This window comes from Pezoporus wallicus, unplaced genomic scaffold, assembly GCF_028554395.1.
Source record: "Pezoporus wallicus isolate ANWC-B61680 ecotype Strahan unplaced genomic scaffold, APGP_CSIRO_Pwel_v1 contig_7985, whole genome shotgun sequence".
NCBI classification, from domain to species: Eukaryota; Metazoa; Chordata; class Aves; order Psittaciformes; family Psittacidae; genus Pezoporus; species Pezoporus wallicus.
The window spans coordinates 641,522-657,458 of record NW_026636538.1 but is presented as its reverse complement, the minus strand read 5'-3'; the positions used below and the strand labels follow the sequence as shown (position 1 = coordinate 657,458).

The 15,937-nt window shown below is 40.5% G+C and overlaps 1 protein-coding gene across 2 annotated transcripts in view; it reads right to left on the bottom strand.

The window, feature by feature from the left end:
- CPQ (carboxypeptidase Q) overlaps positions 1–15,937 on the bottom strand; it is a 165,640-nt gene that overhangs the window by 109,035 nt on the left and 40,668 nt on the right. For both annotated transcript variants that reach the window (XM_057400512.1, XM_057400511.1), the window contains exon 3: positions 8,153–8,360. In XM_057400512.1, coding sequence (XP_057256495.1) covers positions 8,153–8,360 — 208 coding nt within the window. The remainder of the gene's footprint in view (positions 1–8,152; positions 8,361–15,937) is intronic.

Sequence of the window (15,937 nt, the reverse complement as noted above, 5' to 3'; positions counted from 1 at the left end):
TTAAATACAAATAGAAATAAGTAAATCAGAAATTATGTAGCTTCTTTCTGTTACTTATCCTTAGAAAAAAATATTCTTCTTTTGTGATCACAATAAATTAAAAATCCAGGAATTGCAGTCAACCCTGCTTAACAATAACAAATAGAAACACGTCAAAGACAACACCTCTGATTCACAGAGTATTTGCAATAATAAAGCAAGGTAATGGTGAAACAGTTTAGCAGTAGTCACATACCCTCGCCACTTACCCAGCTAATGACATACGGCAACGGTCTATAAATACCAAACCAAAGGTCAAATTTGAAAAGGAAAATTGGAAGAGAACAAACTTATGGCTTTAGGCTTGCACCATCCTCCTAAACATAGAAACAAAATGAGAGGAAGTATAAGGTGCCTGAAGGAAAGACAACATGCAAGTAATCAAAGCTGGCATCGCTGGCAAAGCAGAGACAGGAGTTGGCACCTCTCATTTAATAAAGCGGATGGAGAAAGATTTTCACTATTTAGCCTTTCCCTGCAAGCAAAACCAAAGGATTAGTATTTGATGCAACAAGATGGACACAATAAGAGGGGCTCAGGTGACTGACTGGGTTTGAAGGGGAAAACAAAGCTGGAGAAAAAGATTAAAGTAATTTAAATGGTTACACTTACAAGGCCCAAGACATTACTTCTGCTGGGAAGAGCCCATTATTACTGTTGGCCATCAACATCAAGCTACCTTTAGAAAACAATTCTAAACAACTGTGGAATCATTGTCTTGGACTTCCTAAGACACAAGTCAAAATTTGTGTGTTATAAATAAGGGGTTTCGCCATACAAACAGGTTGTACTTAAATGCCTGACATGCATCATAGTCAAGCTAACACAGCAGGGTGAGGCTATCCTATGTGAAGACAACATTTAATGAAGTAACATAGAAATACCCTACCATATGGAGAAACCACAAGCAAGACTGTGGGAACTGGAAGAACCAGCAAAAATGAGAGGCCCCCTACTCCCTGAAAAACGATGCAAGCATTCTTCTAAAGAGAAATCATAACATGTTGGAGCAAACCATACACCTTTGCTCACATGTTTAAGCAAACAAGGCAAAACAAAATGAGGAATTAGCATTTCCAAATCCTCTGCTTGCCTGCGGTATAAACCAGAGAGACTGTGGATATTAACAGCTGACTAGCACATTAAGTATATTTCACAAATGGCACCTTTGTCAGCCTGTTTGTTTTACATAAGTAAAAGGTTATATATCAAAATAAAACATTTTGTTGTACACATAAGACAAATTCTGAAACACACAAATTCAGCAAGAGTTCCTATAAAAAGCTGTGTTTGCTTTGGAAATCAGCAGTAAACCTGGAAAAGAATACTTCAGATTTTTTACATCAGATACAATGTGTTTCATAAATAAAACTATAACACAGAATCATAGAATTATAGAATAATTAGGGTTGGAAAGGACCTCAAGATCATCAAGTTCCAACCCCCCCTTCCATTGGCAGGGACACCTCACACTAAACCATGTCACCCAAGGCTCTGTCCAACCTGGCCTTCAACACCGCCAGGCATGGAGCATTCAAACTTCCCTAGGCAACCCATTCCAGTGCCTCACCACCCTTACAGTAAAGAACTTCTTCCTTATATCCAATCTAAACTTTCCCTGTTTAGGTTTTAACCCGTTACCCCTTGTCCTGTCACTACAGTCCCTAATGAAGAGTCCCTCCCCAGCAATCTTATAGGCCCCCTTCAGGTACTGGAAGGCTGCTATGAGGTCTCCACATATACATTCTAAAACTTTTCTGTAGTATGTAGATAATATCGTGTAACACCATCAGATTAAGAACAATATCAAATAGGTTCTGAAAAATAATCTTGAGTAATACAGGAAGTAGAAACAATACTTTAAAACCACTTACAAGTCATGAAAATAATAAAATTGGATAGAGAGGTGATTCTATACAGCAGACTTCTGTACATGCTGTTTCAGCATTGCCTGGACCAAAATCAAAAAGTGAGTTGCTGTGTAACTTGAAATTACTGAAGTCAGCCCTAGAATACATCAAGAAATAGAGGCTTTACTCTTCTTTTTCTTTTTCTTTTTCTTTTTTTTTTTTTTTTTTTTTAATAAAAAAAAAAAAAAAAGGAGTATTAAGCTAGGATACCCCAAACACCAATTCTGTACCATTCTGGCACAACCGTTCTGGTACTATTTAATCTCTTCCAGCTGTCCAGAGCCATATGCTTATGTGCTCTGGAGATAAACACTCCAGATAAAGTCCTCAGTGCTGCACTTAGACAGAAAAACCATGGGGAATTACACAGAAATGAAATGACAGTCACAGACTTCTCAGATCTAATCAGCAGCTGAAAATAAATACAGCCATTGTGAAAATAATTCATTGACATTGTATTACTCAGATTGCTCCCTGCAATCTTTATCTGCATTTTTATTGTCAGGTTTTCCTTCAATTCACCACATTTACAGTTGCCATATACTACCGAGACACTTGCCAGTGTCATCAAGAAAACTGAATAATGCAAGAACATTAAAACAGAACCTGCAATTGATGGATCAAGACATTACAATCATGTCAGATGGTTCTGAACTTGCTAACAGGGCTTTTGTAGGTACAGCATCTTGTACAGATTCAGAACAGGCTGGCAACACTGAAGAAAGCTGGAGCTGATTAGGGAGAAACAGGAAATCACAGAAAACTGTTAAAGTTCCTGGTGCTCAACCCACAGCAAGCACAGCTGTAACTCCTTAAAGATCTGTACAAGAAACACAAGACTTGGCAGTTTTATATGCTCAACATCTTTATATACGTGAACCAGTAACACAAAGGCAGAATAAAACTGTTCCTTTAAATCTTACTAACTCCAGAATATTACTGAATCTAATCAATGGGTCCTCATGGTACCCAAATAAGATCAGAGTTAGCATGTTACTCACGATATGGGTGGCCATGTAGCCACCAACAACATGGGTGAGTCAGTAATGTCAGGTGAGGGGGTGGGCCATAAGAGAACTAAAAAACACCAAAACTTGAATACTACATTGATAAAAGTGCCTTCGGAAGCTATGAGTGAGGAAATGAGGATTTCAAAAGTACCATTATTCTCACAGCATCTTTCTGGATAACAGTCTATTGACAAAGATTTTACTAGCCCTTTACCTGCTGCTAAGAGAGTTACAGAACACTCCATATATTATTCGATATTAAATGGAGGAAACTTTTCAGTTACATGAACATATATACAGGGAGTAGTCAAAAGCAGAAGGTAGAAGAGAAAGCCTTTGTTAGTCTTATCAGCATTTTACTGACTTTGTAAGCAAACAATATGTGGGTGTCTCAAATTACCCAGAGGTTTCACTTGTAACACCAAGTCCTGTCTACTGGAAAATAACAGATTCATGCAGTTCAAAGCAAAAAGAGGTAAAAGGTTTGGTAAAAGCCAAAGAAAGATTAGGAGTTAAGAAACATTATCTACAGATTTCTCACTATTATGAAGTTATCTGAAATTTGACTTCTGTAATCACTGATCAGATAGCAAAAACCCACTGTACAATATGATTATCTCCTAAAGCACAGGCTCCGTTTCTTCTAAGGACATCCAAGTTCTCTTGCTGACAGCCAGGATTTGCCCAAAAGTGAGCATAAAAACTGCACTCTAGAATGCAGTCTGGCATGTTGGCCTTCAGGGAACAGAAGAAACAAAGTAAAAAATAATGAATTGTCAGTCAACAACATAAACAGACATCCTGGAGGGAAAGCCCCTAAGTGCAGGGCAAGAAAATAAATCCCTCAGAACACACATTCATATCTCTAAGGGCAGCAAGGCAACATGCACAACACTATGAAACATAACTAGGATCTTCCACAAGCTCACCAGAGATTTATAAAACATGGTCTGCTCTTATTTCTGCTTCTCACACCATAAAAAAGGGTTTTATCATTGTTTCTTTGTCCCTTAGTAGAACAGAAAACAGTATGGCTGCATCCTATTGCCACAGGATACTGCCTTAGGACAGACTCTTGTTGAGATGCTTCCTATGAACATTTCTTGCCAATATACTAATCCCATAAGTGAAAAGCGTTCATAAATAACCAGTGGTTCTTCCTGATTTTTTTCTGTCATGCTACAGCATTACTGTTGCATCTCTACAATTATCATCCAGCTTCCTGCTGCCTTTATGCTTCATGCATTTCCCAAGCCTATGCAAAGCAGACAGAAGATGCTGCCTGCTCAGGATTATAACAATTTTGCAGTGTCAAAACAGAGCATGCAGAATATCAAGCAAGGGAGAATTAGGTTTATCACTTTTCCAAGTCCGTCAGAGATCAGTTCTAAACTACCTTCACCATAACTGCATTCTCCTCCCCACTGAAAGGAAATAAATCCTCAACACATATATTTACCACTTCACCCTGTGTGCATAAAACTCACATGCTAGGGAGAAAAAAAAAGCACTTAAAAAACAAGACAATAATAATAACAGGTACTCTGTCACCGGAAGATGGTAATGACCAAAGGTTTCTCAAGTAATAAATGAAGGCATCAGATGCACACATAATACAGGCAAACTATTTTCAGTACCTCCAACAAGAAGTACTTCTCTGGAAGAAGGAGTGGTGGCACTGCTCATAATAGCATGCACCAGGACAAAAGAACATAGCAATCAATGAAAATTTCAGACACCAGCTTAGCACTGTCACATGAAATGGAAAAAAAAAAAAAAAGAAAAAACCCCATACTGTAGGACGTTATTCTACTCAAGGAATGCAGAAATGCTTTACTTCTACACTCAGAAAAATGTCCTGTGCCCCAGACATCCTTTGGAAAACATTATTTCTAGAACCTTAATCCAGTAACTTTTTCCCTTCAAACCAAATCTTTCCTGGTGCCTTTTTTGTTTTGACAAAAAGGCAATCTGGTTTAGCCATTTCTATCTTCAATAATAACAACAACATTTGATTTTATGTATGTATCAGCATCAAGGCAACCTACTTGACTGAAATGCAGTGAATATCCCTGAGTTTGTCTTCCCTGACTTACAGAAAGCCTCATTTATGTCCCTGCGCTCCACCTTGGAATTGCCATTTGATAATTGAGAGCCACAACTTGTGCTGATGACACGAATCTCTGTATCACAGGGGACACATCTCTGGCCACTACAATAGAAATTACACCATAAACAGTTTAAATTATTGCCCAGATAATGTGACTTTCTTAAAGGTCTCACATGCTATGTCCATATTAGCCTTCTTGTTTGAATAAAGAATGAGCTTTTGAAGTGAACATCCCAAAATCCTCAGCTGTCCAATCACTAAGCAGTCTCTGAGCACCAGCAAGAGAACACTGATTTAATTCACTTTGCGATTTTACATATTCTGTATTGTCAGTAAGCTTTAATAATCAGCCCTAATAAGCCTAAGATGTTTATCGACTATAGTACCTAGCTTTAACCTATTAATATTGTTCAAATTGCAAGATCACCTAGAAATCACACCACAATGTGGCTTCCATTGTTCCAGCCAGCTTAATTTATTGTAAATAGAGTAAGTAAATAACAATAAGCAACCCTCTGTCCAAAAGGTTGAAATCTTAAAAAAAACAAACAAAACCAAAACCCACAATCAACACACTCAACACTGAAGCTGATGCAGTTTAGACAAAACTGTGAATTTCCACTCTGTTCACCTGATGAAAGTGGGATAGTGCACTATCAGGAGCATACTTTCTTCTAAGATGTTTCCAGGAAGTTTTGGGAAACTGCTACAATCCCATTACCAGTTATGCATGTTATGGGTGCACATGTAAACACACAGGCCCGAGAAGTAAAGGTTCTGGTCAACAAAGCAGTAGTATAAAAATTGTAAGAATTTAAGACTTTCTTTCACAACTTTTAGAAGTCTTTTACCAGCTTTTTACCTTTCATCTCTTGCCCTTCTAACACACTACTCCCTGCAGCAACAGTATTTTCCATCAGTCAATCAAAAATGCAAGTGTCTTGAACAGTGCTGCAGACACTGACTGACAGGAAACACCCCATCCAGCACAGCACACTGGTAGGACAGACAGGAAGCCACAGAGCTGGTGATTAAGAGAAAACACAGGAGAAGGCATGGAGATAAGAAAATCCACCCTGCCTACAGCAATACCTATTTTCTGTTAGAAACAAGACAAATGGATCTAGGCATTATGGAGTGGCAGAAATAACAGACTGGACCTGAACACCTCCCTTATTATAGGAAAAAATAGATTAACCAGTCCCTCAAAGACCCCCAAAAAACCCTAATTGAATGTAAACGAAGAAAGAACAGAAAGTACATTTAACGAAAAAACGCTTCCTGGCAGCATCTGAATTTGAAATTGCTTTTGGGAATGACACCTCAGCTCCCAGCCTCAATTAGGGATTCAATACTTCTAAACAAACACACATTTGGCATCTGTTTCTCCTCTCTTTTCATTCAATTCTGAAATAGCTGTAATGCCAGTACCCAGACGTAATAAACAGGCTTTATTACCTTCAGTCTCCACCTCTGTTCCTCATCTCTAAATTTTCCATTACATGTTAAAATGTACTTCCATAAATAGTCAAGCAAGCAGAAGATGATAACAAAGTGTTGCTTTCAAATGAACACCTCTGCAGGGCACCAGAGCTAAAGACGGGATAAATAATTTTCTGGGTTTCAGATAATCAACAGATGATACTTATAAGACTATTTTGAAAACATATCATTTTTCATAAAATTATTTTTGAAACCTACTCTATCTGTTCATTATTGTGAACTTTATTATAAAATTTTAAGTATTAGAAAATATATCGTAAATAGCACATTTGTTGGGCATTAAGAAATAGGCTAGTATAGTTTGGATAGTATCTGAATTCAAAATATTTTATTTTTGAGAAAGCATTTTAAACAGGTAATGTTGGCTTCTTTAGGGGAATATGGAACACCAGCTACATCACTATCAACTACACTGGCAGTAAAGCTGTCCTCTGCGCATGACACAATACAGTTAGTTAGCATTACTGCATTTCTCAGTCTTTCTGAAAGATCAGAAATAGTGATGTTTGCACACTTCTACTTCTGAGATACGAATACTTATGTTCTGTCTGAAATGGTGGCATCAAGCATGCTTCCAAGTGCCTGTCCAAGCCGCTTCCCAGTCTCATCCTCAAGAAAGATCCAAAACTATTCCAGCTTTTCCCACCTACCAGCCTAGACTTCTGTAGAAAGAAAACCTAGGAGCAGAGATCAAAAAGAAATCATGTTGTTATCTAAATAGAAAACAATTTCAGTTTATGGTGTAGCTCACATTCAGGGACACCGTGGTTGCTGCCGATGACTCTTCCGTGGGCAGGGAATTAGGCAGCAAGGGGAGGAACAAACAGCCTGTACCTTTATACCTGAACTCTTTTTCATTTCCTCTCTATGCCTCAGCTTGTCTTCCTCACAATGGATGAGCATTTTAAGTGTAAACGATCAGAGTTGGAAAAAAAAACTCCAGATAAAATACAGAATTCTGTTACCAACCAGAAAACTAAAAAAGGAATGTAACATTATATAGGACAAATAAAATAATGTACTAAGACACCTAAAAATACTTGAATTAAAAAAAGAAATAAATAAAAATCATTATACCTCACTTCAAAAGAATTGTGAGAATTACAATCCTTACTGCTAAACTGTTCTAAATTATTATGTTCAAAGCAGACTACTCCTTCATCTAGTACAAGTTGAACTCATACTAGAAAAATGACCAATACAATAAAACCTGTGCACTTACATTCTAGTTAAATATACAGAATGACCAGTTCACATCATCACTCAAAGTCTAGTACATGGCGTCACCAAAGACATTCGATTGTGGTTGATCTCAGAATATTTATGGCAGCCTTGAGAAAGCAGGAAGTTCTTTAAAATAAATACATAAAATTTGAATCAGCAACAAAAAATGAAAACATTTTGAAAGAATGACAAAGCACAGGGGAAAAAATTACTGTGCAGCCAACAGTTTCACAACCGAACACCCACTCCTAACTGGCAACATTTAAGTCTCAGAGAACAGAACTGCCTGCCCAGAAACCACACGTGAACTAAAGGCTGAAACATGAGTCACAGGGAGAAACAAGAAAAATACTTACCTATGAATAGAAAAAGATGCAATGGATCTAATGAGTGATGCGACTGCTCCGACTTTAGCAGCCTCAACTGCTCCTTGTGATCTGTATCGCACAGTTTCACCATAACTGATGAAAGGTTCGTTGTAGACAACAATCTTCCCCTTGGCCTCCTGAGCTCTTTTGTGAAGTTCATCAAAAGAAGCTACCACTATAACTTCCGCTGTAATTCCTGAAAGAAATATTACAGTGGCTTTAACACTGCTTCCCTGTAACTCTTTTACAGCCAGTTTTAACAGACAGAAAAGCATGGGATGTGCAGAACACAGATTTAAAACAGATTTAAATTATTACTGGAGAAAGAAGACTATGTGAAATGCTTCAGCAGGGATTGGTACTAAATATCTGTAATAGCACCCTGGACCAAGTACACACAATTCTGTAAACCCTGCTATCAGGTTGGTATTAAAACCTAACTTGAAGGGTAAGAAGGATATACAGGGAGAATTCTGTGCTATGCATGTGCTTTAATGCCTCACTGCAATCATTTATAGCACAAAAACATTTGCAAAAGATGCCTATGGGATTAATAAAAAAATACAGTGCTCTTTTCATGGAATTGTTTTGATATGTTGCTAAACAACTTAGCTTAATATAAAACAACTGGAAGCGCATATTTTTAGACTGAAATACTTATAAATAAATTAAATTAAATTAAAGCTCTGCAGTTTCAACAAATCTTGTTGTATGCTTATAATAAAAAAAAAACCAAAACCAAAACAAAACAAAACCCTTCATATTTAATTCAGAACAATACCACAGTTCTACAGGATCTCATTCTGAGTTTTCCCAGGAACCCATCTTTCCAAGGTGTACTTCTGCAGAACTATGTACTTCTGCAAGCATGTACTTCTGCAGAACTATTCACACATGGTAAGTAAGATCCCATTCAGCTCCTTTTTTTTTCATAGTTGGAATAGTTTTAAATTGCTAAATTATCCTGCTTGAAGAAACAAAGGATTTTAGAGATAAGCCATTTTTCCCAAAGCCAGAGAATTCTTCTAACTTCTTAGAACATTCATTGAAGAACTGTATTTCACAGCACTGAAGAAGTAATTTATTAAAACAACCACTATGTTTAAAATCCAATTCTGCTGATTGGTTACAGAGGTAAGTAGAAACTGCTTAACGATGTGGGCTGGTTCTTTTTTTCTAAATTTAGAAGTAGTAATGGATGCCTGAAATTTTAGTGTTGTACATTTCACCTAAATGCCACAAAGTACGTGAAAATGTAAAACTAATAACAAAGTAAAACTAATCACAAAGTACGTGAAAACTAAAACTAATAACAAATGCCTAGCAAGGCTTTTTTGAAGAAGTTGAAACTATCATATTTTTAAAAAGAAAATATTTCCCCTGAAAGTCCTCTTTTTGAGACTGTAATACATGAGAAGAACTGATAGAAAAATAGAAAATCATCTCTCCCAGCATCAGTGTATCCAGGCTCATGGCTTCTTTAAGATGAAACTACAGTACACTTCAAAACCTTAAAGAAACTATTTCACACAGGTTTGGTTTCTTAAGAGTACACCACTAAGAGGGCAAGAGACATCTGCTACTTCAAAAGCCTGTGGGTTTTAGCTACAGAACTATCCTAGCATGTGAGGTGTAGAAAATTTTCACTGAATAATTATTCAGATCCTTAGCCTTACAGAAAGAGGCACAGAGAACCAAACCAGGGAATCACCTTCAAATATTACTAGTTGTTGTTGGCAGGTAGGTGAGCATGCTAACAGACCCCAGCTGCTTCTAATGAGCTGCAGGTTCAGCTGCCTACCTAAGGAGCATCCCAGCAATAGGATCATTTTAGGTATGGAACCATGCCACTGGAAATAAAGGCAGGTATCCACAAAATTTCATTTTCCACAAGGAAAGCCATGATCTTAGTAGGTTGATACTGCAACCAGTACTTCATATTAGCTCTCCCAGTGCTCCACTTGGATTGTGCAGAAGGCACTGAAAGGGCACATGTCGTATCAGTGACTGTGCATCAAAGGAAGTGAATAGTAACTCTTCTTGGCATTACTTTACTGCATTAATGAACAAACACTATTTTTTTTAAAGAATTCCGCAGACAGCTATCAATAATCCCCAAGAAATTTCATGGAGAAGTACATGCTCTCCCTAGGTGACAGGCATCAGACATTTGTACAGTGAGCTTTGTGGGATTTAAAGCTAAGGGAAAGAATGCAGAGCTGCAAACTCCAGCCCAGCATCTCTACTTCTGAATGTTCCCAAGGAAGCTAAATAAAGCCATTCTTTGACAAAACAAAATGAAAGTTCTCTCTGCTAGTTTAACTTAATGGCAGCACCATATACATAAAGCATCACAAACTTTACTCTTGTAACTTCTGAAAAATTCAAGGACTAATCTGCATCTTAGCCATGTTCTTATCTATTGAAGTGACAAGAGCAATGTTCATTTTAAATAAATATGTGGACATGCATGCACAGATCTCCCAAAGACTTCCTCGGAAAAGGGAAAAATGAAGCAAAACCCCCAGCAGTTTATCGATGTAAGGAGAATAAGTTATTCCTTTCAAAAATGGGTAATATGTCACCTTATTGAGCCTTCAAACAAATAACAAAACTTTACCCCCAGCATCTCCTAACAATTAAATGCCTCACGGCTCTGGTCCCCATACTGAAAGCTGTTCTGTATCTTTCTTACTCTTACGATTATCTGATGCAGAGCTTGACTGTGTGTTATTGAACAGAAGTCTTCAGAAAACTCATATAAGGAGGGAGGCAGATTGCCTGCTTGCTTAAACAAAATCTAAAGATTATAACCCACACAGACCAAAAGACGAATACGGAGCATTTGGGGAATTAGCTAAGTGAAGGGCATGAAGTGTTGAAGACAGAATTATAAACATGATAAACTTGGCTGACTGTATGAAGCTGAAGACTCATTTGTTCTCACCATGTGAAATATTATACATATTGTTGGGCTGGATGAGTAAACAATAGTATCTATGTAGTACTATGGGTTTCCTCTCATTTCTCATATTAAACAGTAAATTGCACCCTGTCATTTCTGAGAATTAAGGTACAGAAATGGTGTTGATGGTGGGAACAAGCAGGCAATTTTTAATTACCAACAGAATTATGTATTACAAAGTCCTCTGTACACAGAAATGTATGTTTCTAACACTTTGCCACAACTTTGATGATCACACTGCCAGCTGAAATTAAAATGGCATTGTCCACATTTGCAAAGTCTAAAGCTGTCCCAGGAAGGATAAAGGCATAGAATCATAGAATCACAGAATCGTTAGGGTTGGAAAGGACCTTAAGATCATCTAGTTCCAACCCCCTGCTGTGGGCTGCCGTGGGACACCCTACGCTAAATCATATCACCCAAGGCCTCATCCAACCTGGTCTTGAACACTGCCAGGGATGGAGCATTCACAACCTCCCTGGGCAACCCATTCCAGTGCCTCACCACACTAACAGGAAAGAATTTCCTTCTTATATCCAACTTAAACTTCCCTTGTTTAAGTTTTAACCCGTTACCCCTTGTCCTGTTACTACAGTCTCTAATGAAGAGTCCCTCTCCAGGTCTCTATGCAGCCTTCTCTTCTCCAGGCTGAACAGCTCCAACTTCCTCAGCCTGTCTTCGTGACTGATTACAGTTATTCTTTACTAGCTACAGAAAGTCCAATTATATATATGTGTGCACATGAAAAAGAACCTGTAAATCAGCTGTCTGCAACACTGCTGTACATCAAAAGTTTGATCCTTGGCATGAACAATTCTGTCTGGAGAGTCACCTCCTAGCACATGTTTACCTGCTAACAGTCATGCCAGAAATAGATTAGTTCAAAGGGAATTCCTCATGAGGGAACTTACTCTCCCCAGGATTAAATGCAATGAATACTTAAGCCATTTTAGTATCTGGAGCTATGCATCTGTCTGTGTTACTAACAGGTTTCAGAGAAGAGTAAGAAAAAAAAAAAATGCACCCTATTATCAGATTTTAAAAACTGATTAATTTCTATTAAAACATCAAGGAATCTTCTCACAGAATATTGTTGCTGTTCTTGATTTCTCCCCAGTCTTATTTCTGTTGACAGGAACAGCCCCTTGGAGATGTAATTCCAAAGCCAAATGCAGCCATCATTAATATGACAATCATTTTTTTCCAATAACAGCATGTGAACAACACACCCCTATGTACCTCCAAACTTCATTTACTTCACACTGTGTTGATGTAAGAATTATGATTTCTCTTACAAATCACACTATGGAACAGCAATGCTGCTGATCCACATGTACTGAAGCTGCCACTGTCAAATAAATAATCTGATGGGCAAGGCAATTTTTGCTTAAAACAATAAAAATATGGCATTTTTAGGTCTTAACAAACATCGACCAAGTCTCCACTAAACTTCCCTGTGTGTTACATATTTTAAAATTTTTGCATCCTAAGCATAAAATACCAACACAGAAAATCAGGAACACATCGAATTGTTCTGGTACTGTTCAAAATCTCTAGACTTTGAAACTGGGGAAGAATGTATCTGAAACATGTCCTAGCCTCTGCAGTTATGAGAGCAAGAAAGAAATAAGACTGTTACGTCCCCATTCATCAGAACCAGGCATCAGGACACCAGGACCAGGAAATGAAGACACTTATGGTAGGAAGAAGACAACTGCTGAGGTGCGTAGCTCGAGAGAGGATGCCTTCAACACCGGAGCTGGGGGGGGAGATCAGCGTCGAAGAGCCTCAACTCAGAGCAGCAAGAGCCACCGAGGGAGCCTCAAGTCCTCGACAGGACCTGCCCAGGAGCCGGCAGCTCAGCTGACGAGAGCGAGCAGCTGACTCACAGCGGGCGGAGCCAGGAGGAGCGGCACCAGCCCTGACCGGGTAAAAACCTGCCCCAGGGAGCGCGAGCAATGAACCAGGGGCGTGAGCCACCAGAGCGGGTGGAGGCAGTTTGCGCGGGCAGGCGAGCGGGATGGCGAGCACTCGTCGTATGAGCAGGGCCCGGTCCGGGAGCTCTGCTCTGGCTGCCCCGGCATTGGCCGGTGTAGGCACCCAGACAGAGCCGATGAGAGGGGAGGCTGCAGTGCAGAGCTCGGGGTGTAGAGAGTGCCTGCACTGGTCTGGTGAGGGGAAAGGAAAGAAGGAGGCCGTTAACCCGGGAAGCTGGGAATTAGTGACAAATAAAACCAACAAAAAAAGGAGGAAAAGGACAATTAAAAGCAAGGGGCTTCCTCCTAAATCTGTTGACCCCACGCAGAACCGCTTTCCTGTCCTGCAGGGGGCTAATGAGGAAACGCACTCGCGTCAGAAACAGCCGGCTGATGCACTGGTAAAGAAGATTTCTACTGGTGCTGCCAGGAAAAAGCGGCGGGTCGTAGTAGTAGGGGACTCTACACTGAAAGGGACAGAAGCACTCGTCTGCCGGCCTGACCCCGTCTCAAGGGAGGTGTGTTGCCTAAAAGGGGCACGGATCAGGGATGTGGCAGAGAGGCTGCCTGCTCTAGTAAGTCCCACGGCCTATTACCCACTTCTGGTGACACATGTGGGTGATAGGGATATAGACAGCAGTAGCCTGGAGAACATAAATGACTACAGAGCCCTGGGGGAGGTGGTTAGGGGCTCTGGAGCTCAGATAGTCTTTTCGTCAATTCTCCAGGATACAGGGGAGGACCTAAAAAACGCTAGGAGGATTAGCCAGGTTAATAAATGGTTAAAAGGGTGGTGTCATAGTCAGGGGTTTGGGTGTCTTGAACACAGGACCCGAGTTTGTAGGCCAGGTCTAGTGGGGGCTGGTGGAGCTGGTCCAATAAAGAAGGGAAAGAGCAGTTTCGGTAGGAGGCTTGCCAGACTGGTCAAGGAGGCTTTAAACTAGATGTGTTGGGGAGGGGGACATCATTCCATCCCAACACACCCAGTCAGTTGCCAGCACCTATAATAAATGCTTGGAGCAATATAGAGTTATCCCAGCCACTCCAGCCAATGAGCCGGCTTCAGTTAGAGCTCGGCTCAGATGCCTCTATACAAATGCCCGTAGCATGGGGAACAAAAGAGGAATTAGAGATGTGTGCATATCTACAGGGGTATGATATAATAGGCATCACAGAAACATGGTGGGGGGGCTCCTATGACTGGAGTGTTGGAATGGAAGGTTACAGACTCTTTAGAAAAGACAGGCCTGGCAGGTGGGGAGGGGGAGTTGCCCTTTATGTTAGGGATAGGCTGGAGAGTATGGAACTCTGTTTGGGGACAGGTGAGCAGTCCACAGAGAGTTTGTGGGTCAGGGTTAAAGGGAATATAGCTATGGGAGACATTACTGTGGGGATCTGTTACAGACCACCTGATCAAGGAGAACCTGTGGATGAAGCACTCCATAGACAGATAAGAAAAGCCTCATGATCGCAGGCCCATGTTCTCATGGGTGACTTCAACCACCCTGACATCTGTTGGAAGGACGGTACGGCCCAGCACAAGCAATCCAGGAGGTTCCTTGATTGTGTATAAGACAACTTCCTTCTGCATGTAATAGAGGAGCTGACAAGGAGAGGTGCCATGCTTGACCTCGTGTTCACCAACAGGGAAGGGCTTGCTGGAAATGTGACTCTCCAGGGCAGCCTTGGATGCAGTGATCATGAGATGGTTGAATTTGAGATCCTCAGGACAGTGATAAGAGTGTGCAGCAAGCTCAGTGCCCTGGACTTCAAAAGAGCAGACTTTGGCCTCTTCAGAAACCTGCTTAGTAAGGTTCCATGGGATATAGCCCTAGAGGGCAGGGAGGCCCAAGACTCTTGGTTGATATTCAAGGATCACCTGTTACAAGCTCAGGAGTGTTGCACCCCAACTAGAAGGAAGTGCAGCAGGAGGGCCAGGAGACCTCCTTGGATGGATAAGAAGCTGCTGAGGAAAATTCAAATGAAAAAAGAGGCTTATAACAAGTGGAAGCAAGGACAGCTGGCATGGGAAGAATACAGAGATGTTGTCCAGGAAGCTAGGGACCAGGTTAGAAAAGCTAAGGCCCAGTTAGAATTAAACTTAGCTAGGGGTATTAAAGATAACAGGAAGGGATTTTACAAGTATGTAGCAAATAAAAAACAGACTAGGGAGAATGTAGGCCCCCTCAGGAAGCTCTCAGGAGAACTGGCTACACAGGATTTGGAGAAGGCTGAGGTTCTGAATGACTTCTTTGCCTCGGTTTTCACTGGGAAAGGCTCTGACCAAACCACCCAAGTCTTGGAAGGCAGACGCAGGGACTGTGAGAATGAAGACCTTGCGCCCACTGTAGGAGAGGAACTGGTTCGAGACCATCTTAAAAATCTGAACGTGCACAAGTCCATGGGTCCTGATGAGATCCATCCGTGGGTCCTGAAGGAGCTGTCAAATGAAGTTGCTAAGCCTCTGGCCATTGTATTTGAGAAATCATGGCAGTCAGGTGAAGTTCCCGATTACTGGAAAAAGGGAAATATAACCCCCATTTTCAAGAAGGGAAAAATGGATGACCTGGGGAATTACACACCCGTCAGTCTATCCTGGGTTCAGCAGTAGCAGTCATGTTTCTCCTTCTTGGTAGCTGGTGCAGTGCAGTGTTTTGACTTTCGGCCTGGGAACACAGCTGATAGCAATGTTTTGGTTTGGCCAAGGACTTTGTGAGCCTCATGCTCTGCCAGGGAGGAGGGGAAGACGGGAGGAACGAGAGACAGGACACCTGACCCAAACTGACCAAAGAGGTATTCCATACCACAGCACGTCATGCCCAGGATGTAACT